This window comes from Lepus europaeus, chromosome 2 (genome assembly GCF_033115175.1).
Source record: "Lepus europaeus isolate LE1 chromosome 2, mLepTim1.pri, whole genome shotgun sequence".
Taxonomy (NCBI): Eukaryota; Metazoa; Chordata; class Mammalia; order Lagomorpha; family Leporidae; genus Lepus; species Lepus europaeus.
In genome coordinates this window covers 67,637,666-67,663,206 of record NC_084828.1, presented here as the reverse complement: position 1 = coordinate 67,663,206, position 25,541 = coordinate 67,637,666, and the positions used below count along the sequence as shown (strand labels likewise).

General features: G+C 41.1%; 1 protein-coding gene across 1 annotated transcript in view; it reads right to left on the bottom strand.

The window, feature by feature from the left end:
- The window catches only part of CD96 (CD96 molecule), a 116,699-nt gene that overhangs the window by 5,555 nt on the left and 85,603 nt on the right, over positions 1–25,541 (bottom strand). The window contains exons 9-13 of the mRNA XM_062207887.1: positions 18,463–18,525; positions 18,283–18,342; positions 17,380–17,451; positions 2,123–2,188; positions 977–1,066 (exon numbers count right to left, since the gene is read on the bottom strand). Of these exons, the coding sequence (XP_062063871.1) occupies positions 977–1,066; positions 2,123–2,188; positions 17,380–17,451; positions 18,283–18,342; positions 18,463–18,525 (351 nt within the window). The remainder of the gene's footprint in view (positions 1–976; positions 1,067–2,122; positions 2,189–17,379; positions 17,452–18,282; positions 18,343–18,462; positions 18,526–25,541) is intronic.

The following is a 25,541-nucleotide window of genomic DNA, read 5'->3' as shown; positions in this document are numbered from 1 at the left end:
TGGAAGCTCATGTAGCTCTATATTACTTAAGCATATGACATTCTCATCTACACAAGAGGCTAGAGTTTACAGATCAAACCTCTAGAGTAGCATGATCACACACATGAACACACACACTCACAGCTTGCACAGATGGTCAACACAGTAGCAAACAAAGCTTTATTTTCATCAAGTCATTACACCATTTGGGAAATGAACCAGGGGATGGAAGACCTTTCTCGCTCTCTCTGCCTCTCTTTCTCTCTCTGTGTAACTCTTTCAAGTAAATAAATAAATCTTAAAAAAAAAAAAAAAAGACTTTAGGACCTTAGTTTTCAGCTCTGTTCCCAAGATCTGTGCAGGAGAATGCTCCAATGATCTGAAGTCTATACAGCCTTCTACAAGGCACAAACTTAGCACCCAGGTGGACATTTCATCACCTGAAGTGAGTTCCTCCACCCCTGAAGTGAAAGAGTTAATTATGCCTGTGAACTTACATTGGAATGATCCTAATAAGAAAGCAATACCTTGCTTTCTTATTATAAAAAATTAAGGGACTATATTATGAATTGGCAAGTTTTATTAATTAAATTATAGGAATACTTTTTGTCCCAAAAATATCTTTCTTGCATTGTTGTTTTCACAGGCCTGAAACATTTCTTGTTGTTTTTCAGCTGGCTAATTGTTATCTATTTTTCAGATTATAAGTTAAAGTCCTTTCCCGGCCTTCAATTAAAATCAGATCTTCCTGTTAAACTCTGTCAACACCTACCATAGTAGCTGTCACAAATTTATTTGTACGGTTATTTACCAATAAATTTAACATATGATTATTTACTTACTATATATTATCTCTAATAGATTATTCTCTTCAGAAGGCTAATGTTATCACTGTATACTCAATAAACAGCACAGTGCTTGGCAAATGGTAGGTACTCAGTAGAAATTTATTGAGTGAGTAAAACATTAAGATGCAAAACAATGGAAAATTATTTACCAGTGATATAGATATGATTATTTTTAGTAGATCCCCTGGCAGTTGTGGGAACTTCTGAAAATGTTCTGCTTGTGCTGGTGAAGACATCACCTGGGGATACAAGGGGAATAGCTGAGTGATCTTAGCAGCCATCTCACCTGATCAAGTGGTATAAAGTCACGGTTGGGTTTCTTTCATGTGTTATTGGAAGAGCTCAATTTGAATGGCCTGAACATCCCTACGATATTGTAAAACTTACTAAAGACCAACTTACATCAAGGTTGGGATCTTGAGATCTGTGTAACAGCAACTGAATGAATACTAAAGGATCGTCATGAGAAATATAAATGACATGGGACAATGCCACAAGTTGGAGTAATTGAAAGATAAGCCCGATCTCTATACCAGATTATCAGAAGTTCAGTTGATCAAAAACACCTATTCTTCCTATCCCAATGTGTTTGATAAGATGAATAAAACTACTTTGCAATGTCAGACCAGACATCTCCATGTTGACTGATCATTCCATTTTCTAATGAAAAATTAAAAATTAAAATACTTTTTTCAGCCGGTGCCGTGGCTCAACAGGCTAATCTTCCGCCTTGCGGTGCCGGCACACCGGGTTCTAGTCCTGGTTGGAGCGCCGGATTCTGTCCCTGTTGCCCCTCTTCCAGGCCAGCTCTCTACTGTGGCCCGGGAGTGCAGTGGAGGATGGCCCAAGTGCTTGGGCCCTGCACCCCATGGGAGACCAGGAGAAGCACCTGGCTTCTGCCTTCGGATCAGCGAGATGCGCTGGCCGCAGCGGCCATTAGAGGGTGAACCAACGGCAAAGGAAGACCTTTCTCTCTGTCTCTCTCTCTCACTGTCCACTCTGCCTGTCAAAAAAAAAAAAAAAAAACAACTTTTTTCTCAGATGTACTGACTAAAAAGTTGCTATTTTGTAGATTTCCTTTTGAAATATACTAGAGAAAAATCTAAAGCTTAGTCTCTGACTAATTTCCTTGAGTGACTGGGAAGAATTTTGATTTTCATTGTCATTTTTATCATCAAGATACATTTTTAAGTGCCCATCTGAAATTGGCGTCTTATTGGTTGTTGCTTTCCCTCCTCACCCAAGTAGAAAAGATCACTACCTTTAATGTCCCCGAATCTTCCTCAGGTACTCACCATGAAGGGTTGAGCCTGTGTTGGAGGAGGATGAACTGTATGTTTCGCTGGATGTCCATGAAATTGCTAGAGGAAGAAGATATTGGAAGACTCAAACTATAGAACACCAGTTATTCCATTTTATCTTCATAATCTATAGTTGACTTGGACAATTAAAAAAAAAGGTGTTAATAAATGCTTACAACTGGAATTTGTATATATGCGCATTGTGTATGTATCCATGCACAATCATCAAATTACCTGTATATTTGTGGAACGCTAATTTAAATGATTAAATTATGAACCTTGTGTATTTCTTGGGTGGGTGAGATTAAACTTTTGCGCATTATGATGCTGCTGAACGTGTAGCTTGCAGTGCCCTGCACTTTTCTCCCAAGGCCACTGAAGTTACATGTTTCTGCCTAATATATTTGCTACTGGTGATGAAGACAGATACTGTCACTTGTAGAGCCCTATTTTTGTATAATGGTAGAAGTTTTGAATTTTATGGGGTATTTTGTCAAGTACTGAAATAAAGATGACTTCACCATTTTCACCAAAAAAAAAAAAAAAAAAAAACGAAAAAAAAAAAATAAATGCTTACAACAAGATCATTGATTAAACCGTCCTATAGCATACATTACAATGTCCCCCAAAGAAAGGGGTAGATGAGGGGTGCTTGTGATCCAGGTGTCTCTAGTGAAAATGTTTTTTTTTTTCTTTTCTGTCACCATTATTTTTATTTTTAAAGAAACATTTTAAAGTCAAAAAAGAAGTAAAGATATAATGTAGCTACAAAGGACAGTCCCTCCCAAGAAAGCATTACACTAACATATGCCACGGTTCTTCAGTTCATATTTTTCCCCAAAGAAATCTTTTATTTAAGTAATACAAACTTCATGCACTTCTTAAATACAACTTTAGGAACATAGTGGTTCTTCCCACTGTACCCACTCTTCCACCCACAATCCCATTACTCTTCCTCCTCCTCTCCTATTCCCAGTCTTATTTTTTACTATGATCTATTTTCAGTTAACTTTATACACAGAAGATTAACTTTATACCAAGTAAAGAGTTCAACAAATTGTATGAATAAAAAAAAATTCCTCAACAGTTGAATCAAGGGCTATTCAATGTCATTGCGTCTCAAAGTTGATTTCACTTCCTTTTTTTAAGTGTTTTTTTTTTTTAGAAACTTAACTTTATTTTTTAAAATCTTTTTAAAATATTTATTTATTTATTTATTTGAAAGGCAGAGTTTCAGAGAGGCAGAAGCAGGGAGAGGGAGGTGAGGAGAGAGAGAGAGAAAGTTTTCCTTCTGCAGGTTTACTCCCTAAATGGTCTCAACCGCCAGAGCTGGGCCAATACAAAGCCAGGAGCCAAGAGCTTCTTCTGGGTCTCCCACATGGGTGCAGGGGCCCAAGGACTTGGGCCATCTTCTACTGCTTTCCCAGGCCATAGCAGAGAACTGCATTGGAAGTGGAGCAGCTGGGACTCGAACTGGACTTTTATGGGATGCTGACACTGCAGGTAGTGGCTTTACCTGCTATGCTACAGCACCAGCCTCCTTAATTAACTTTAAAGAAGAACCCAAGAGGGGCTGGCCCTGTGGTACAGTAGGTTAATCCTCCACCTGCGGTGCCGGCATTCCACATGGGCGTGGGTTCAGGTCACGGCTGCCCCTCTTCCAGTCCAGCTCTCTGCTATGGCCTGGGAAAGCAGTAGAAGATGGAACAAGTGCTTGGGCCCCTGCATCCACATGGGAGACCAGGAAGAAGCACAGCTCTGGCCGTTGCGGCCATCTGGGAAATGAAGCAACGGAAGGAAGACCTTTCTCTCTGTCTCTCCCTCTCACTGTCTATAACTCTACTTCTCAAATAAATAAATAAATATTTAAAAAAAAAAAAGAAGAACCCAAGAATGATACATCTTTTGCTATAACTTATGAGACATAAGAGTATCCTCTACTTAATACACTAATATGAAGTAAATCTTTGAGAACAAGTTTTACTATTAACTCTCATAATGCAACTCTTTGAGGACAGAGATCCTGCATGGGAAGTTAGTGCACTGTGACTCCTGTTGTTAATTTAACAATTAACACTCTTATGTATGATGTCACTGATCACACGAGGCTCTTGACATGAGCAGCCAAGGCTATGGGATCCTTTTGAATCCACAAACTCCTTCAGTATTTAGACAAGGCCATGTGCAAAGTGAAAGTTCTCTCCTCCTTCCAGAGGAAAATATGTAAGGATGGTTTGAATGTAGCCAGTGCTATTATTTAAAGGTTTCATCTCCAAAATTCTGGTAGCATTAGGAGTTGAGGCTTGTAAGAAGTTATTGAGGGGCTGGCGCAATGGCGCAGTAGGTTTATCCTCTGCCTGTGGCACCAGCATATCCCATATGGGTGCCGGTTCTAGTCCCGGCTGCTCCTCTTCCAGTACAGCTCTCTGCTGTGGCCTGGGAAGGCAGTGGAGGATGGCCCAAGTCCTTGGGCCCCTGCACCAATGTGAGAAACCGGGAAGAAGCACCTGGCTCCTGGCTTCGGATTAGCGCAGCTCTGGCCATTGTGGCCATCTGGGGAGTGAACCAGTGGATGGAAGACCTTTCTCTCTGTCTCTCCCTCTCACTGTCTATAACTCTAACTCTCAAATAAAATAAATAAATAAGATCTAAAAAAAGAGGTTATTGGGCCATGAGGACTCCTCTCATGAATGATATAACAATTCTTGTAGAAGAGAATGCAAGCAGCGTTTGGCCTGGGCTTGCTGCCTTCTGCAATGTGAGGAGCCAGCAGGATGGCCCCACAGATTTCCAGTGCCTTGATCCTGGACTTCTCAGCCTTCACAACTGTTAGCTAATAACAGACTCTGTAATTCTGTTTGTTAAAGCAGTACAAATACACCAAGACAGAAATTGGTACCAGGGGTAGCCTGTTGCTATAACAAATACCTAAAAACCTTGACTGGGAAATGGGCACATGATGGAGCAGCTTTGAAGTGAATGCTACACAAGTTCTGTACTGCCAAGAGCACTGTAGGTGATTCTGGAGAGGACTCAGAAGGAGAGCAGAGCTGTAGACAGCCAGCCTTCTTAGTGATGATGGACATGACCAAGATGATGGTAGAAATAGGGACAAAAAAATGCTATTTTGATGGGGCCTAGGGAAGAAATGAGAAAAATCTTATTGGAAAATGGGGGAAAAGGCATCCTTATTATAAAGTGGAAAATAATTTGACTGCATTATGTCCACATCCTAGGAGTTTGTGGAGGGTAGAAGTTCTGAGTGATGGATAGACTATTTGGTGGAAGAAATCTCTAAGCAGAAAATTGTCGCCTGGCTGTATTTAACTTCTCTAGAGCTTTGTTGCTTCTCTTAACTTACATTGACATCCAAGAAGGGAAAATAGTTAACAATGGAATCAAAATGGAAGCCGAATGTAAAGATTTAGGAAATTCTTAATCTGGTCACGTAAAGAATGAAACCGTATGTTTAGAAGAGAAAACCAAGGCTGTGGCCAAGTGAATATTTCATACAGAGATCATCGTGAATAATAGAAGGAAGACAAATTGTCTTTCATGACAATGAAAGAATGACATGGAAGGCATTCCAGAGATCTCCCAGGGTACTGTGCACATCACAGGGCCTCAAGGACAGAACAGGTTCAAAGGAGGATCTCAGAGCACTTATGGGACCTCAGAGCTTGCTGCCCCTGCTTTCTGGCATGTTGCTCCTTGGCAGCCCCAGCTGTGGCTCAGGTTGGCTCAAGTGAGAATTGGTACCCATTTCCAGAAGGTGCAACCTGTAACTCTTGACAATATCTGCGTGCCACTTATTCTAGGGGCTTACAGAGTGCAAGAATCTTGGAGGCATGTCCTCTTCCCCCTGCATTTCAGATGACATCTCTGACAGCCTCCAAGTCCAGGCAGACACTTGCTACAGGGGCAAAGCTACTGCAGAGAGCCCCTAATAGGCCAGTGCCTAGCAAAGTTGTGGGAGCAGTCACTCCTGACTCCTCAGATCTATAGGGACACCAGCATGCAACACTAGCCTGGGAGAGCTGCAGGCACCTGACTGCAACCACCGAGAGCCGCTATGTGGGCTGTGTCTGGAGCCTTGGGACCCCGACTCCGACTTCAGTGTGTCTGGGAAGCAGACAAGGACATCATTCTCAAGTCTGAAGATCTAATGTTGTCTAGGTTTAAATTTTTTAAGTTTTATTTATTTATTAATCTGTGATGGGAGAGGGAGAGGAAGAAAGAGAGAGGAAGAGACATAGCAAGGGAGACCTTCTGTCTTGTTATTCTCCAAATGGCCACAGTGGGGAGTCACACGTGGGTGACATGGACTCAAGTACTCCAACCATCTTCTGCTTTCCCAGGCACTTTAGCAGGAAACTGGATTAGAAGCAGAGCAGCTGGGACTTGAATCAGCACTTTGATATAGGATGTTGGTGTTGTAGGCCACAGCTTTACCCACTGTGACACAACACTAGCTCATGTAGCCTGGGTTTTAGATTTACTTGGGATCTTCACTCCTTTTGTAACCAAGTCCTACTGTCTTCACTGTGGCAATTGCAAGCCAACTCCTTTCTAAGCATCAATTCACTGAATTAAGAGTGGCACCAGGGTCAGGTGGGCCCTGCAGGGTACTGTCAGAGCTCAATTATCACTCCTCTAGCTCACATTCTGAGGCTAGACTTAATTGAGGTGTTTTTCAGAAACTTCAAGCCATGTTCAAACAGAGTAATAACTATCTTCCCATAGACCCCAGCCTGGCTGGAACCCACCTTACCATCACATCTGTAGAAAAGCACACTGGCATTCTGTTTCTGACCAATCAAAGGAAGACTATGAGTGCTGTGCACCAACCAGAGACCCACAAATGAGCTGATCACACCTTGTTCATCCCTAGCTTTGAACTAGAATATTCACTGGGGAGTCCAGGAATTGACCAGTGCATTGCAAAGACACTCCTGCTGTCTTCTGATGGCCGCAGTGTCAGTTATTGGCTTGATGCATGTTGGGTAAGTGCACTCAGTTTTAGGGGTTCTATAACTGTTCCTCTAAATTGCTGTGGGGGTGTTTTGCAACACTTTCTTATGTATCTCTCCCTTTCAGAATAGAAATAAATATCTGTCTCACACTTGTCCCACCATGGTATTTTGGAAGCATATAACTCATTTTATTTCATAGGCTTGGAGTTGGAAGGGAATTTGCTTCAGGATGAATTGTATCTGTGAGTCTCATCCATCTCTGACTTAGATGATATCTAGATGGGACTCTGGACTTTAGACTTTAAATTTGATGCTGAAACACATTACATCTTTTGAGGTATCAGAATGGAATGGATGTGTTTTTTTTTTTTTTGAGTGAGAAGGACATGACTTTTGGGGGGCCAGGGATCGATTACTGTAGCTTGAATGTGCCACTCCCAAAATTCATGTGTTGCCAATTTGATGGTGGTAAGAAGTGGGACCTTGAAGAGGTACAAGACCACAAGAGCTCTTACCTCATCAATGGAACTAAGGCCTTTAGATAAGAGGCTTCATGGAGCATTCATACCTTCCCTGCCATTTTTTGCTATGTAAAGATACAGTAATAATGTCCTCCCTGGGGCTGGCACTGTGGTATAGTAGATTAAGCCTCTGCCTGCAGAACTGGCATCCCATGTGAGCACTGGATCACATCCCAGCTGCTCCTCTTCTGATCCAGCTCCCTGATAATGGCCTGGGAAAGCAGTGGAAGATGGCCCAAGTGTTTGGGCCCTTGCACCCACATAGGGGATCCAGAAGAAGCTCCTGGCCCCTGGTTTCTGATCAGCCTAGCTCTGTCCATTGTGGCTATTTAGGGAGTGAACCAAAAAATGGAAGGCCTCTCTCTGTATCTCTCTCTCTCTGTTTGTAATTTTGCCTCTCAAATAAATAAATAAATAACTTTTTTTTTTTTTTAAAAGAATGCCCTCACCAAATGTCAGGGTCTTGATCTTAAATTTCCCAGTCTCCAGAACAGTTGGAAAATAAATTTCGGTTTTTTATAAATAATCCAGTCTGAGGTATTCTGTTATAACAGCACAAATGGACTAAAGGTAGCCACTTGGAAGCAGGAAGAGGGACTGGCAGGCAAACACAGAGAGCATGTTCTGACTATTCTCAGGCATAACCCATAGATGAGCCAGAAGAATGGGATGGAATGAAGGCTCAGGTGTCTTATGGTAGTCTTTAGTTGAGAAAAGGTGCCAGGAAGGCGTTGAATACCTTTTTAGAACATGCACAAAAGGAAGACAGCTTCTACTGTGGGTCAGCTGACATCCTTGTTCAGCCGTCAATAGAGCTGCATGGGCAGTGAGTGGTCAGACCCCTATGGTCGAGGCTCTGGTAGGTGCAGGGTTAATTCTTTTCAAGCATTCCGAGGCAAATCTTTCCTTTGAGTGGCTGGTAGCAAATTCAGGCCATGCATATGGCTTTTGAAATAGATCTATCAGCCTGAGTATTGCCCCATCTCAAGCAAGGAAGTTCCATTTCTTGGCAGGTTCTACATATCTGTATCTGATAACAGGCATCCAACATAATGCAAAGTAAAGTAACTACAGTATAAGGTTATAATCAGTAGAAAGATACCACATTCCTTTATTTAAACATTAGCATACACATTTTTTTCAGCTAAGTGCTTTCTTGAGTGTCAAGACCAAAATGCAGAAGCAAAGCCAAAACAAAACAAAACAAAGATTTAAAAATACTCTTAGCCTTCCCTTTTCTCCTTTTCTCCCTGGATGTCGACAGCAGCTACAGCTGTTGACAGAGCTATGTTATCAGGCCCTTCCAAAGAAGCATAGGTAAATGGTTTTAGGGATTGCTCACAGGACAACCCGTCACGCACAGCTATTTTGAGTCTGACTATGTCAAGGAGAGACACTCTTATTATCAATATAATTCTCTGACCCTGTACATGTGACTGACTAATTTTTTTTTTGTTGTTCTTGGCAGTTACTAAGGTCTATACACGATGATGGATTGGGCTTTTCTTTTAATGCCTCTTTAATGATTTATTTATTTGAAAGGTAGAGCAACAGAGAGGGAAAAAGATGAGGAGAAGGAGGTAGAAGAGGAGGAGGGGAGAAAGAGAGAGAGAGAGCAAAAGCGCAAGAGAGTGAGCGTGAGCTGGTTCAGTCCCCAAATGGCCACAATAGCTATGTTTGGACCAGACCAAAGCCAAGGTAAGGAACTCCATCCTAGTCTCACACATGAAAGCACTTGAGATATCATCTTCTGCCTTCCCAAAAACAAGAGCAGGAAGCTGGATGGGAAGTGGAGCAGTTGGGACTAGTGCTGGCATTCCAACATGGGATGCCTGTTACAAGCAGTGGATTAACCTCCTGAGCAGGCCCTCTTAATCTCCATTTTAATGATCAAGCTATTGGTCTGGAATATGATTGACAAACTCATTAACTGACAACCCATTAAAAAGCTATTTGGTGGGCCAGCGCTGTGGTGTAGCAGGTAAAGCCACTGTCTGCAGTGCCGGCATCCCATATGAGCACCAGTTTGAGTTCTGGCTGCTCCTCTTCCACTCCAGCTCTCTGCTGTAGCTTGAGAAGGCAGTGGAGGATGGCCCAAGTATTTGGGCCCCTGCAGCTGCGTGGGAGTCCTGGAAGAACCTCCTGGTTCCTTGCTTCAGATTAGCTCAGCTCTGGCCATTATAGCCATCTGGGGAGTGAACCATAGGATGGAAGACCTCTCTCTCTCTCTCTCTCTCTCTCTCTGCCTTTCGAATAAATAACTCTGCCTTTTGAATAAATAAATAAATCTTTAAAAAGAGAGAGAAAGCAAATGGGACTAGTCCTGGATTTATGTAAGATTAGGAAGAAGGCAGTTTGTTCTGGATGGCCTTATAGTGTTTTTTATTTTTTTTCAATATGGTGTCTCCTTAACTTCTTATTTTCAGAGCTTAATGTCTTTATTTTATAACACTTTAAAGTGTGTTTGCATCTTTTTAAAGTGTATTTGCAATAGGGATAGGATAATTGGATGTATGTTAACATCTAAATTATTGTGCTATCCTTTCAAGGAAAATGGTATTTAAAATCAAAAGATGTTCCATTTCATGTTTATTATCAATATAGAACATTTTGTAATGATTAGTGACATTCAGACACCAATAGTTTTTTTTTTCACCTAATGCAGAGTGTCAGTCTTTTCTAGGCAATTCATGGGAGGATGATACCAGCAGCACATTAATACAAGTTACCAAATTGGCAATACTTAAAATTATGAAATTATTTGACCATTTCCTAAACCTTCTTTTCTTATTTATTTATTTATTTTTGGACAGGCAGAGTGGACAGTGAGAGAGAGAGACAGAGAGAAAGGTCTTTCTTTATCATTGGTTCACCCCCCAATGGCCGAAGCTAGGAGCCAGGTGCCTCTCCTGGTCTCCCACGCGGGTGCAGGGCCCAAAGACTGGGCCATCCTCCACTGCACTCCTGGGCCACAACAGAGAGCTGGCCTGGAAGAGGAGCAACCAGGACAGAACCCGGCGCCCCGACCGGGACTAGAACCCAGGGTGCCGGCGCCGCAGGCGGAGGATTAGCCTAGTGAGCCGCGGCGCTGGCCTATAAACCTTCTTTTTAAACTGGTGTAAAGCTTTTTTGTAAAGTGTAAAAACATTCCTAAAAATAATGCCCAATACAATTAAACTACAAAATCCACATTGGAAAAGTACGGAGTTGGTTTTCTAAGCCTGATCTTAAGCGATCTGGGGGGATTGTGTGAGATGTGAAGAGAAAGGAGTTTCCGTGGGGCAGGCATTTGGTAGAGTGATTGAGACAGCACTTGAGACCCCTGCATCCCATATTGCAGTGCTTGTGTTCAAGTTTCTGCTTCACTTCAGATTCCAGCTTCTTGCTAATTGCACACCCTGGGAGGCAGCAGGTATGGCTCAAGTACCTGGGTCCTGCCGCCCACATGAGAGCCCTGGATTGAGTTCCTGACTCCTAGCTTTGGCCTGACTCATCCCTTACCAGGGGTTTTTGGACAGTGAACCAGTAGACAGAAGATCTCTCTGTCTCTCACTCTCCTCTCTGTCTCTATTCTCTCTCTCCTCCGGCCTTCAAATAAATACAATAAATAAAAATTCAGAGAATAAGTTCCCAGTTGATGGATTCAATAAGGATTGAAAGGAAAAACTCAAGACCAAAAATATATTCCAAACAAGAGTCAGCAAGACAAAGAGATGTGCACTTTTTGTATTGATGGCTCCCACAGGAGACACGGGGGAGAGAGAGAGGTATTCCTGTAGAATACTGCTTATAGACCCCTAGAGCTAGCTTTCTCCAATGACACATCATTCACTAAGACAATACTTTTCTGAAAGCCCATCTACTCTCCCATTTAGATATATAATTTTAGAACATATTCAAAATCGCCACCTGCCATTCTTTTTTTTTTTTTTTTTTGACAGGCAGAGTGGGCAGTGAGAGAGAGATAGAGAGAAAGGTTTTCCTTTTGCCATTGATTCACCCTCCAATGGCCGCCGCGGCCGGCGCGCTGTGGCCGGCGCTGATCTGAAGCCAGGAGCCAGGTGCCAGGTGTTTCTCCTGGTCTCCCATGGGGTGCAGGGCCCAAGCATTTGGGCCATCCTCCACTGCACTCCCTGGCCACAGCAGAGAGCTGGCCTGGAAGAGGGGCAACCGGGACAGAATCCGGTGCCCCGACCGGGACTAGAACTTGGGGTGCCGGTGCCGCAAGGTGGAGGATTAACTTATTGAGCCGCGGCGCTGGCCCAGCCACCTGCCATTCTTAAGGTCCGTGGGGGGGTCTCAGCAGGATTATATTGCTGTTGTTTTTTTATTTAATTGAAATATTCTGTGTTCTTCAAGATACTTTCATATTTGTCAAATATATAGGCTAGTTCTTTAAACCTTTTGAGTACTCATGTTCAATGAAATCTATGAATGGAACAATATTTTGGCATTTGGAAGGTAAACAGCAGCTTGACTACTAACCTTCTCTAGAACATCAAGATCACCTGGAAATGTGAACATGGGGAATACCGTGCAGTTGGAGCTTCTCAAGTATATTCCTGTAGCCTTTCTTGAGCATAATTTCAGGTTCTTCCAGAATTTCTTTAAATTTAGCTTTTGATAAAGTTCATCCAAGGAAGAAACTATGCAAGATAGCAAATCATTCTACTGCAAAATGTTTCTCTTCTATGTAAAAGCAGGATCAACTTCAATAACAGTATTTTTCCTTTAGTTGTAATAACTTTTTTGACATTCATCTGTGACCACTTTATCATTGTCACTGCTATTACAACATGTTAGAAATCTTTTCCTTTTGTAGGAAAATCCCCTGGAGTGTCGTATCAAGACCATAACTAGCTGATGTGTGGCCACTCTTCCTCTTGTAAAACCACAGATGATTTGTCACCCTTGTAGAATTCCTGTGGTGAATTGAATTTTCCTAGAATTCTGGCATTGTTTTTTTACAATGATGAATCTTGCTTAAGGCAGTTTGGTCCTTGATTTTATTCTATAACAATGGCAGAGGTGGCAAACAATATCCAGAGATTCGGGGTCTGAGGAGGGCCTGGATTCTCAGTAATCGTAGTCTTCTGCCTATCTTCCTCTTCAAAGTGAATTGTACTAGGCTAGGACCATGCCTACCACCAGCATTTACCTACCAGTTCTAGCCCCTATTCCCACCCTTCCCATGACCACCTGGTCTTCAGACACGGCTCTCATGCTCCTCCTGCTCTTGAGAACCATGATTTTCCCACACACTTTGGAAGTGTGAGGCTTGTGCCCTGGCTGTGGAGAAATCTGTGATGAGCCCAGGTACTTCTATTTTATTATATTATTTTTGTAGGTTGTTAAAAAATAAACTGTTTATAAAACTTCTGCATATTTGTGATGTGATGATCCATTATATGTATGTATTGTATAACACCCAATCAGGGCAAGTATATTCATGCTTACAAACATTTAACATTTCTTTATAGTGAAAGCATCCAAAATCCTAGAAGATAGAATTTTAAATCAGATGAATAAATCTTTAATTTGAAATTCATCTAACAGGAGCTAGGCAACAGAATGGGAGAAGAACAGTATTTTAAAGATGAAAAAAATGGAATGAGATGTGAGCCAACACATAAGAGATTTTAGAAGTTGCGGACAAATATGGTGAATTTAAAGGGACAGTGTGCAAGACAACAGGGAACAGAAGTACTGCAGTGTTTATCATACAGCCTAAAATAGAAGCAGTGGCCAGCAATGCTGTAGGAACTGGCATTGCTGGGTTTTCGCCATGACTCTCAGACCCTCCTCTCTAGCCTCTCACTTGTCCCTCTGCCTGTGAAAAACACAATGATTTGCCAGGAAATTAGTGGGTACAGCTACCAAGAGCCTGAGAAGAACTAACCAGGACCAGAGGTAGAATAATAAATGCATTTAAAAGATTTAAGGAGCAGGGTAGGTAAATTGTAAAGCATAAGGAATGCATGGTCAAGAAACAGAATAAATTTTCCTTGTGAGATCTATAAGGCATTGTATGTGTGTGTGTGTGTGTGTGTGGTGGTGGTCAACTTGAACTTGTTGAATTTGATAATAGGGTGAGCTGGAGGCATTGAGACCCATGGAGACCCACATCATTTTACTGCTTGCTTAACTTAGATATATTGCCTGGTTTGAATGTGGCTTTAGGCTCCACTGGACCAGGAGGATGGAAAGGGAAATCAGAAAGAAAAAGTAATTAAGATTAAATTTCCTGCTCCATGGCCTGATCACCTGAGTGTCACAATGAAAATGTGTTCCAGGGTGCATTAACCTTATATATTTTGGGTATTTTGATGGTCAGATTGACTATTCCATCTCAAAGGTGGTTAAATGAAGATATGCATTTGTGTATTTCAGATTGTAGGGAACTCAGAAACTGAACTAGGATTTAGATTCCAATATTCTTGAATCTCAGCCCAGACCTCTTCAAGTTGATAAATAAAATGACAACAAAAGAATCTACCCAAACATGTGCTCATAAATGTGGATAAACACAATATATCAGACCTGTGTAGTGATATGCAAATACATATGAGCTATGCAAAACACACACACAAGCCAAATTTCCCGTAAAACATATTCACAAATAGTGAGGGCCCTAGAAACACTGATAGTGGATTTATTTCACCAGAAAATCATTATCATCCTTTTGCTGCCACTGAACATTTCATAACTACTGAAATAAACAGACTGAGGGAAAAATATTATTACCAACGCCAATCACGTATCTTGCCAAATGCATCATCCAATATTGGATGTCACATTACGGTCCAATCCCACAAGTAGAAACGTGTTTCAGAAACAGTTTGGGAGTTAGCAATCAATATTAACTTGTTGTATCCTAATGTGTTTTCGTGAACGATTATAAATAGAACGATGTACTGCTGGGGACTTCTTCCTCTAAGTTTGTGGATAAAAAGTGACAACTGGCTAATGAGCTCTTCTCATCCTTGCATAAGCAACCAAGTGTGTCTGCACTGCCAGAGGAAAAACCCTTTGTGGGACTTTAGGGTCCTTTTCTAGGTTCCACCTTTTCTAAAGCCTCTTTTATGATAAGGATGATAGACATGTCTGAGGAGAGATGAAATTTTCAAATGAGAAAAGGAAAAATGTGAAGGGCCACAGCCAGTTCATTTATTATGAGATTATTAATAAGACAAGAGCATACTGTGTAAGTTATACACCAAAAATCCTTTCAGTTCCACAACTTCTGGGGCAGAAAATACTTGGGTAACCTCTTTGCCTCACATGCATATACAAGATGGCAAAGATTTATTTTGGCATTCCTGGCACACATGATGCTGAAATCCATACAAAGTTTTTTCATAATACACAATTTCTGGGAACTTTTCAAAGACCCATGTTTGCCTGGATTTCTTTTTTTCCCCCAAAGATAAACATCTTTTAACTCTATTTTCCACTAATTTTTTGAAGGGACCTTATATTATAATGACAACATAAATGAGCCAAACAAGCTAAAAGTTCAAAATATTCCAACTAAACAGATCATTTCTTTCCACTGTGTGAGCCAGGACTCAAATCTAGGCACTGCAATGCAGGACCCGGGTATCCCACCTGGAGGCTTAACTCCTAGGCCAGATACCTACTGTTGATATCTACTCCTTTGGCCAGATGTCTGCTTGTTTTAACCCAAAACAATTTTATTAGGATTCATTTATACTCTTATATGGTTGTTATCCACTCAGTTTTCATTGCTCTATTCTTTGTTATTTTATGAATATTCTACAACTTATTCTCTTTAACCATGTCCATTTTGATTGTTTATAATTTTTATTAACAGAATTTTCCCCCAATATTTGTGTAGATATTTCCTGCATACACCTATTACCTTTTGTGGGTGTATATATATATATATATATATGGAAATAATTTCTGAGCTCTAAGGTATACACATGTCCAGCTTTAAAATACAGTGCAATGTGATGGAAAACGATAACAATTCATACTCCCATCAGTAATATATAAGAAAATATATTTATAGGATGTTGAATAAATCCTGCTCAGCAATTGGCAATATCAGACTTCTTACTTTTTGCCAACTGATAATGTGAAAAATGGTTTTCTCCTTCTGGTCTCCATCTACATTTTATGATTAGAAGAGGGATTAAGCATACATTCCTTTCATCCACTTATATTCATGTATTACGTTGTGCATTTTTGTATATTTTCCATTGCTTTTCATATTTTTGTTATAGACATAGAAATTCTTTGTAAACTGTTGATTTTGATTCTTTGTTAATTTTATATTCTTGATCTCTTTTGAATTATATGTATGGCAAATATTTTCTCCTAGATTATAGCTTTCATTTAAAACTTTTTTAAAGGTATCTTTATGAGCACAGTTTTCTTAATTCTATCCTAATTTTTCAACTTTTTTTTACAATTAGTGCTTATGTGTCTCTGTTATAACCTTCCCCACTCTAAACCCTGGAGGAAATTCACTTTTATTTTATTACGTGTTCTGATTTTACTTTTGATATAAAAATTTTAAACTATATGGAGATTTTTATGTAATATGAATGGTAAGAGTGAATTTTAATGCTTTTTTCTTATAAATAAAAAATATACACAGGTTCATTTGTTGAAGCAATCCTTCTGTCACCTGCCAACCCATTTTTAACATATTTATTTGTGGATTTCTTCCTATGATCTCCCTTCTGAACACTGCCTTTTCAGTTCCTGTAATTGGGCACTGAGTTCGCATGTATCTATTGCATCATTAACATATTTAAAAAAAGAACTATGTTAAATTATAGAGTCGTGCATTGACTTATGATGCAAGAGTATGTTGTGAATTCAAGACGATGATTAGTTCAACTCTTTGAGCCTGAGGTTTCCGAATGAGATCACATAAATAATGTTACAAAGAGCAGTATCATGCATATTCCTTTTCTCTCTTTATTTCCTAAGAACAAGTTCCCCGTGGTGAGACGACAAAGCTGGTTGGTATAAAAGACATTTAATGGTTTTAAAAGTACAACTTAATTGCTTTCCAAAAGGACAGACACATTTGCTCTTAATGGCAAAGTGCCTCGCTGTTAGGTTACAACCTCTACATCCCCGGCAGGCAGTATGTTCTGTCCTCTGCTCCAGTCACCTCCCTCGTCACTGGCCCACCACACTGAGCATTTTCTTATTACCACCACAAGCAGAGTATTTCCTCTTCAGGCCCTGTCCATGCCTGTGTCCATTCAGCACTCACAGACCTGCTGGCCAGTTGGCCAATTACAGCAACAACCAATCCATTTTTGCCTCATACTGGACTCCCTCTTCTCATTTTTATTAGTGACATGCATGCTCTTCCTAGTTCGCTCTTTACGCCCGCACCTTACAGTTTGTTCTTTATGCCTCATTGCTTGTCTCTTTGCTAAGATGGTGTGCTTCTCAAGACTTTCCAAGACCAGTCCATTTATAATGGCAGCCTACCCTCACCCTTGATTCTCACCATCTCCTTTCCTAGCTTTGTTTTCCCGCTATCACTGACCACCATTTGTCTGTCTCTCCTCCAGAATTTGGAAGTGAGATCTTTTTTGCTCAGAGATGTGTACCCTGAACCTATAATAATGCTCCAAATTTGGTAGATGTTTTTTCTCAGTATTTGCACATTTGATTATGTACTAGACACAAGGTAACTGTTCAATACATGTGTGGAATGAATGAATGAGACCCAGAGGACTCTGCAGGGCCCACGGTTATACTTAACATTTCCCGGCATCTATCTCACTGGAGGTCCTGGAGTAGCTGATGTCTTGGGTAGCCACGTGGGAATTGCTGGCTGAAAGACAAAATTATTTTTCAGAATCCAACTTTTTTATACAGCTGCAATTTAACTTTGCCTTGATGTGCTGAATTTTTAATCTATGTGACTTTGGGGAAATCTGAAATTGAAACTGTGCTTCCCTGGCAGGATTGGTCTGTGGCATATTAATATAGAGCAAAAGCTCTGTAGTTTATGTTCAATGCCAGCTTGTCACTGATTTGCTTTCTTTCTTTCTTCTTGTCACCATCTCAGATCACTGGGAAAATTGTAAGATTGCTTTCCTATTACCCTAAAACCCCTTGACAAATGAAAGAGACTGTGTAATAACAAACCAGCAACTCCTGTTTTTAAAATTACAGGAATTGTCAAATCAATATAGAGTCACTATAAAGTAACTCAAAACCAAAATATCAAGATCACATAGAAATTTTTTTTGCCCATATCTCAGTATTATGGAAACTACAGTAAAAATTGTGTTTTGTCTCTTTTGTTTTTTAAAAATGTATTTTCATTTTATTTGCAAAGCTGAATGACAGAGAGACACACAGGCCTTTCATCCACTCTCTAAATGCCTGCAACTTCCAGAGCTGTGCCAGTTGGAAGCCAGGAGCCTGGAACTCAATTGAGGTCTGGGTGGCAGGAACACAGACACTTGAGTCATTATTTGCTGCCTCTCAGGATGTGCACCAGCAAGAAGCTGGATTGGAACTGGAGGAGCTGGGACTCCAACAGGTACTATGATATAGATGGGGGCATTCTAAGCAGCAACTTAACCTCTGCTTGTCAGACAACTATCCATGCTTTGTCTTTTTGTGAGTCTTGGGATGCAAGGTTTGCTATACTCACTTTGAGAGGTGGTAGATGAAGGCATGTCCATGGGGGTCATTGAAGATGTAGCTGGATAGCCTACTTTGAAAACAAAATCACCAGATTGCTGTAAGTATTTACATTCACAAATTTATGTCATTAGATTTAACGAGCGCATGGATTATTAGAGTTGTGGGATGCAAGGTTTGCTATACTCACTTTGAGAGGTGGTAGATGAAGGCATGTCCATGGGGGTCATTGAAGATGTAGCTGGATAGCCTACTTTGAAAACAAAATCACCAGATTGCTGTAAGTATTTACATTCACAAATTTATGTCATTAGATTTAACGAGCGCATGGATTATTAGAGCTGGAAAGAATCTTAATGGATTCATAGTGCAGCATCATAATTTTATAAATGATGAAACTGCATCCAAAAGGTCTATGCTTGTGGTTACCTACTAATATTCAATATTATTTCTTTTCTATTAACTCAGTTCTCCTAATACCCAATGTGCTGTAGTCACACTTTGGTAAATTTTTTTAGTGTTCACTATGTGCCAGACTTTACATGCTTGGGATATTACAATAAGCAATAAAGACAAGGTCCTTGTTCTAATGAAACTTATACCACAGTGAATTAATAGTATAAAATATTTGGGCTGCAGCTGTGGCATAGCAGGTAAAGCTACCACCTGCAGTGCTGGCATCCCATACGGGTACCGGTTCAAATCCCAGCTGCTCCACTTCTGATCCAGTTCTCTGCTATGGCCTGGGAAAGCAGTGTAAGATGGTTTAAGTCTTTGGGCCTCTGCACCCACATGGGAGACCCAGAAGAAGCTCCAGGCTTTGGACTTTGGATCAGCTCAGCTCTGGATGTTGTGGCCATTTGGGGAGTGAACCAGCAGATAGAAGGTCTCTCTCTCCCTCTCTCTCTCTCCCTCTCCCTCTCTCTCTCTCCCTCTCCCTCTGCCTCTCTGTAACTCAGCCTTTCAAATAAAGAAATAAATCTTTAAAATCTTTAAAAAATAGTCTAAAATATTTTCATGTACCAAATTACAGTTTCTTACTTACTTCAGTTCCTTTTCCCCCTATTTTTTAAAAATTGAAAGGCAAAGTGCTGGTTCACTCTTCAAATGCCCACAACAGCCCAGTGTGGGCTAGTCCCAGGCCAGGTGCTAGGATCTCAAATTACATCTCCCACACAGGTGGCAGGAATCCAACTATCTTAGCCATCATCTACTGCCTCCCGAGATCTACATTAGCAGGAAGCTGGAATCAGAAGCAGAGCTAGGATTCAAACTCAGGGACTCTGATGTGGAATGCAGGTGTCTCAAGTAATGACGTAATTGCTATGCCAAATGCATGCACCTACTTCCATCCTTAGCTTGTAAAATTATCTCCATCTTTACACTATCTATTGCTTCCTACTCTCTTACTTTCCTTCTTTCCCACAGTGAAAGAATAGTTCATCTTCATTTTAAATTATCTGGAGATGAAGCAAGGTAGACTAATGAGGAAGAAAAATATCCAACTATACTCCTTGTTTATGTCTCCTTAAATGACCAATTTTGGGTATATTTTATGAATCTGTCTCCTCTCCAAAGCACACTTAAGGTAGCTTACATAAATATGCAATACAAGAAGTTAAAAACACTGAAGAGAAAGGGGAAATAAGGACAAGGAAAACATAGTTAGAAAAAAATCTGCTGAGTCCTGTTGAAATTGAGTGGGAACAGTACACAAAATGCATTTCCTGACACTCCTTATTTTTGGTAGATATGGCCCCACATTTGATCTGAACTTTGTAGCAGTAAATACTAAAAAATGAAGAGAATATATTATGTATTTATGACCATCATAAAGTATAAGTAGTCAATTTTCAGAGCTTTTTAAAAATTGTAATTAAAAGGAATATTTTCCTTGGTTTTCAGAAGAAGGTGGCTGCCTACTGTGTCCAATATCCTCAACAAGCCCCTGTGAGTATGATCGCTAGTATGTTTCGTGCATGGCATCCTACCTTCACAGGCACCTAAATTCTGGGAAAGGGTATACCTTAGATAGGAATAACATGGATAAGAAAATCTCTTAAAAATATATACATGGTAAATGAATAAACTGACATCATGGTTTATACATCTACAAGTAGTTTCCATACAGATATGATCACAATAATTGCTTCTGCAAAGCAGCATACCAATGAACTCCAAAGAGACACTTGCTACACAATGGCTCCATAAAATATGTCAGATATTGTAACATGCATCGGAGGCTGGCTCATCAGATGCTGCATCAGAGATGTAAAGGAATAGGCAGCAGAGGAGGGAAAGAAAGAAAATTTAAAAACAGGATATGCATAGTGGTGTGCACAACATCATTTGTACAAAAAGAACTTCTTGAGTGCCTACTGTACACTAGAATTGGGCTTGAAATGAACAGAAAGAGAAACTTTACCCCTGCCTTCATGGAGTTTATAGTTTAGCAAGAATAGGGGTCAGTGTGGCAGACGACTGGGCTGATCACCAATCCCACTCCTTTCTGGCACAGAGAGACTACCTTGCCCAGCTTCCTGTGCTGTGAGGCGTGGCATGTGCTGTGTCCTAAATAATGGAACATGAGTGGGCATGGTGGTTTTCATTTCAAGACTTGGCCCATAAAACCTCCCACAAATGACCCGCCACAGTCTTTCCTAATTACTCTGCAGATACTATCATACTAGGTGACTGGGAAGTCACAGTTTGATGATGACAAAACTTCCAGTAGCCTGGGTTCCTGGGTGTGTAGAACAGAGCACCTACCCATTGTCCTGGCCCTGAGTGGTTCTTGCATTAAGGATGAATTAGTTTATATTAAGGCACAATGAACAAAACAAACCATTATTGTAGTTTGTTTCTCTTACCTTACAAACAGTAAAGGCATACTTATAGTACAAGGTGACAAGTGTCATGGTAGAGAAATTCGATCTATTGTTGTGTTCCAAAGGAGGGGAGCTCAGCCAAGATATGGGAGCCCCAGGAAGTCTTCCTAGCAGAAATGACAACCAAGCAGGACCTGATTGATGATCAGAATCAGAAAGACAAGTTGGGAGTGGAGAAAAGGAAGAGGAAAGGAAAGGAGAGGAAGAAGCAAGGAAGCAGGGAGAACAAAAAAGATGGAAGGGAATGGACACAGTTCAGTATCTGAGGGACTCTGTGAAACGGGAAAGGACAAGTGAGGTTGAGACGTAAGAAGGAGCCATAGTCCACAGAGCCCATGGAGCAAATGCAGTCAACAAGTCTTTATAAGACACTCTAACCCAAGGGTGGCCTGGACCTCAGTGAAGGCCCACGGGCAGCAAGAGATGGAAACAGGGTTAAAAGCCGTTTAAACAGTGAACTCAACAGGACTTGCAGGATGATTAGATGTGGGGAGTAGGGGGAGAGGGATTTCCAGTTTTCTGACTTGGGAAGCTTTTCAGAGCATGGTAATACAGACAGGAAAAATACAGAAGGAGCAGTTTTGGAAGCAGCTGGAGGACATAAAATGAACTAAATTTTAGATGGATTGATTTTAGGGTGTATGAGACATTCAATTCCAGCAGAAAGCTGACCTTGGAAGTTTAAATCTTAGAAGTGCAATTCAGCCTCAAGTATGTGTTTATGAGGCATTAGCATGTACGTGAAGATCAGAGTAGCTGAGACAACCATGGAGGGTGGGTCCAGGGAGAAGAGAAGTGGGCCCAGGGTAGAACCAGGAGCTGTGTTTGCATATAAGGAATGCCAGGAGATAGGAGTTTGAAAAGGGGGAGCCAGAGAGACAAGAAGTTAGCTGTGGGTGTACGGTGTTATAGGAGCCTGTCAGATTCAACAAATACTGTTAGTGAACAGTATGTGCTAGATGGTGGGTCAGTGTAGTCAAACGCTGCCAACAAAATAGATTTCTATATAGCCCCTGGTTACTAGGAAGCCACTGCAGGAGACACATCAGCATGAAGCCAGCTAGGGCACAGATTTGCAAGCCGCTTGAGGATTTGCAAAAGCAATGTAGCTTAACCATTAAAAATATGCATTTTAGAGCCAGATTTCCTTGGTCTGAACTCTGGTTTATTTAGTTGGCTGCTACATTTATGATCTTGCAGATGGTATTGATGGTATGATTAAAATTGTCATATACTTAAAGTATTTATAAGAGTGCTGGGCATGGGATAAATGCTAAGAAGTATATCTTAGAAGCTATTAAGCAGGTCATCTGCAATTTCGTTCAGTGTTGATAATACAAGCAGATCCTAACAAGAGGCAACCTGAATCTCCTGATGACTTTCATACTTGCCCCATTTCCCTTGGGCTTTGTAGAAGGAGATTGATCTAAAGTAACCAGTTCCTCTTTCCCCAGGATAGCCCATGTAAAAAACTATATTCAAAACTGCTATACCAGAAAGAGGCTAATTTTAAGGGGTGAATGAAAAACAGCTTGGTGGCACATTCGATTTGTGATAGGGTAGTAACTTCTTGCTGGCAGTCACCTACCAATCCCCTTCTCTTTCACCTAAATGAACCACCAATACCAGATTCTTATGCAATAATTGTAACTTCCAGCTCATTGTCTTTTACCACTCATCAAGAGCAACATTTGATAGAAAAAAAAAAATGCACGAGGCCACCTACTTAAGGCTATATGATGCACTTGTAGATAAAGGCTTGAACTGAACATCGAGACCACATTCCTGGTCCCTGCATCATTGTTCTTATAGCCTTGAGCACTGCCTTTCCCCCCTGGACCACACTGGGTGACAGTCTCATAGCCTGGATGCTGGGGGACAGTCCACCACTGTTCACTTGCTGTGAGAATATTGCTGAGGCTGTGCTGTACTACGCCCCCTAGAGGAGGGCCCAGACAGCCTCTGCATTGGAAGCAACTGGATTTGGGGATGATCAGTTTATTTCACCATCACAGAATGAGTCTGATTTTCCTTTCTCTCATTGAGACAGGTTTATTTTTGTCTCTCTACAGCAATTTCTTTAGTTATCTCTTTTTAAAATGTTGTGTTGTTAACGTATTTTTTAAGTTATCCATTTTGCTTTTGAGACAATGAAAAAGACATAGAAGAAAATAAATGACCTAGGCATAAATAATTTTCGGACACTGGGATGATGAGAGATGCGATGTGCTCTTTCTCCTTGGTAGAGAGAAGTGGTTTCTCCTCCCCTCCTCCCTCCTTTGTCTTCTCACTCCGAATATCTCCAAAAGTATTTACTGCCTTGGGAGGTGAATACAAAGGAATGGTTTTAACAGCGGTGAAATGATAATAATGGCCTTCATCATAAAGAAGAAAAAGAACTGGAATGAAATTTTACCCGAGAACTCGGTACGATTTCTAAACTGTAATACCATGACCTGGAAATCTCAGCCTCATAAGCCGTTGCCAGCAGCCTTTCAAGATTTCTCTTACCTGGAAACAACACAGCTTCCAGACTACTGCAGTCACCCACAGTGGGCACCAGCCCTCACTGGCACTGCGTGATTTAACCCTGGCAGGAGGCGCACGAATCCTGAGAAAGTCTAATTTGACTGGGCATTTCATTTGTGCTAAAAAGACTGATTAAATGTTTTCCTCTGGAGGTCAGAGAAGAATGTGACATAAATCCTCACTCACAGCTTACAGCAAGGGAAGAATTGTTCATCATTTGATCCATCTGACTTGTTCAGGGATGCCTGGGATCCCCCAGGGGGCACACCTCAGGCTGGCACGCTGCCTCGTGTTGCTGTGTCTGAGCCCAACCAGACATCTGTGCTACAGTAGCTGTTGTCTCCCAGGCAGGACTGTGGAGTTTGTTGGGGGCTGAGAATACACCAGCTGCTGGGAACAAAAGGATCAATGAAACCTAGTTTCTGTCCCCAGGGAGTGTGAGGTTATTTCGGTTTTATCGGACTACAGTTGAAGTTTTTTAAGCTTTAACTTAAGGGTCTGTACCAACTTGCATAGGTTATTAGAAAAATAATCCTTGTACTATGGGACTTCATTCATCATATAGAAAAATGTTGAAGCCAACGAGAGAATTATTAGTTCCTAGATAAATTAGATCCACACTTACCCCCCTCTTTACACCTTGGTCCAAGGTCAAGCCCCTTCACATTCCATGACATGACCTCTAAAAGTCTATATCATCATTTCTTGCCACTCCCAACAAACATCCTTTTATTTATTTGACCAACATTTGGGAGCCTGTATCTTTCAGGTGTTGTGCTTGGCATTGAGAATACTGCCCTGCTGCAGTTTGAGTTCACATAGGATGGACATTAAGCACAGAATCAGATACCCCCATCCCCATACGTAAGGGAGGAAGGCCATGTCAGAGGCCCAGGAAGACTTTGCTGAGGAATGCAGTGGGAGAAAGGTGCAGGGGAGGGGAAGTGGGAGCTTCCAGGGGGAGCGCACTGCCAGCACTGAGCCCTGCACGTGGCCTCACTTACACAGTGGGTTGGGAGTAGTCCTGATTGGCAGCTGTCCATTCCTGGGCTGGGCCTTTATAGTCGTGTGTATTGAGCTGAACTGAGTGTGCCCTGTGGGGAATTATCAGTCACAGTGAATTTCCAAGTTATCAACAGCAGCAGGAGAACAGGGATCAAACTGTGGCATGCTGGTGGCAGTAATGTTGGTTGTTTCTTATGAGTCTTTTTTCTTTTCTTTTCTTTTTTCTTTGTCTGCAAAAGAACCCCTTTCTAGAACTTGACCTGAAGATCCTGAACCTATAAGAGGACATATTTGCCTGTCTCTTGACAGCAAGTAGACTGTTTTAAAAGAATTTTCTTTATGTTCCTTAGTTAAGTTTTTGAATGATTTATATTGATCACATGTTTCAGCCTGTTCATAACACTAATTGCTTTGTGTCTTTTTGATTTCAAGGCTAAATTTGTACTTTACAACACAGAAAAACCTCTACATATTTGGTAGTTGGTTATGACAGATTATTTAGGCAAGTAATATGCCAGGCCCATTAGATAGAGTGGTGCTTGCTTTGTTTGCTGGTAGTTTACTTCTTTATCAATGAAAATGTTTCTTGTTATTAACTCTTGCAAGTTAATAATGTTACTCAGAAATACTCCATAATGATCCTGTTTCCAGGAAAGAAGTGGTTCGGGGGCAGGTGTTGTGGTGCAGCAGGTTAAGCTGCCACTTTTGCTGCCACTGGCATCCCATATGAATGCTAGTTCGAGTCCCTGCTGCTCTTCTTCTGATCCAACCCCCTGCTAAGGTGCCTTGTAAAGCAGTGGGAGATAGCCCAAGTACTTGGGCCCCTGCCACTCATGTGGGAGACCCA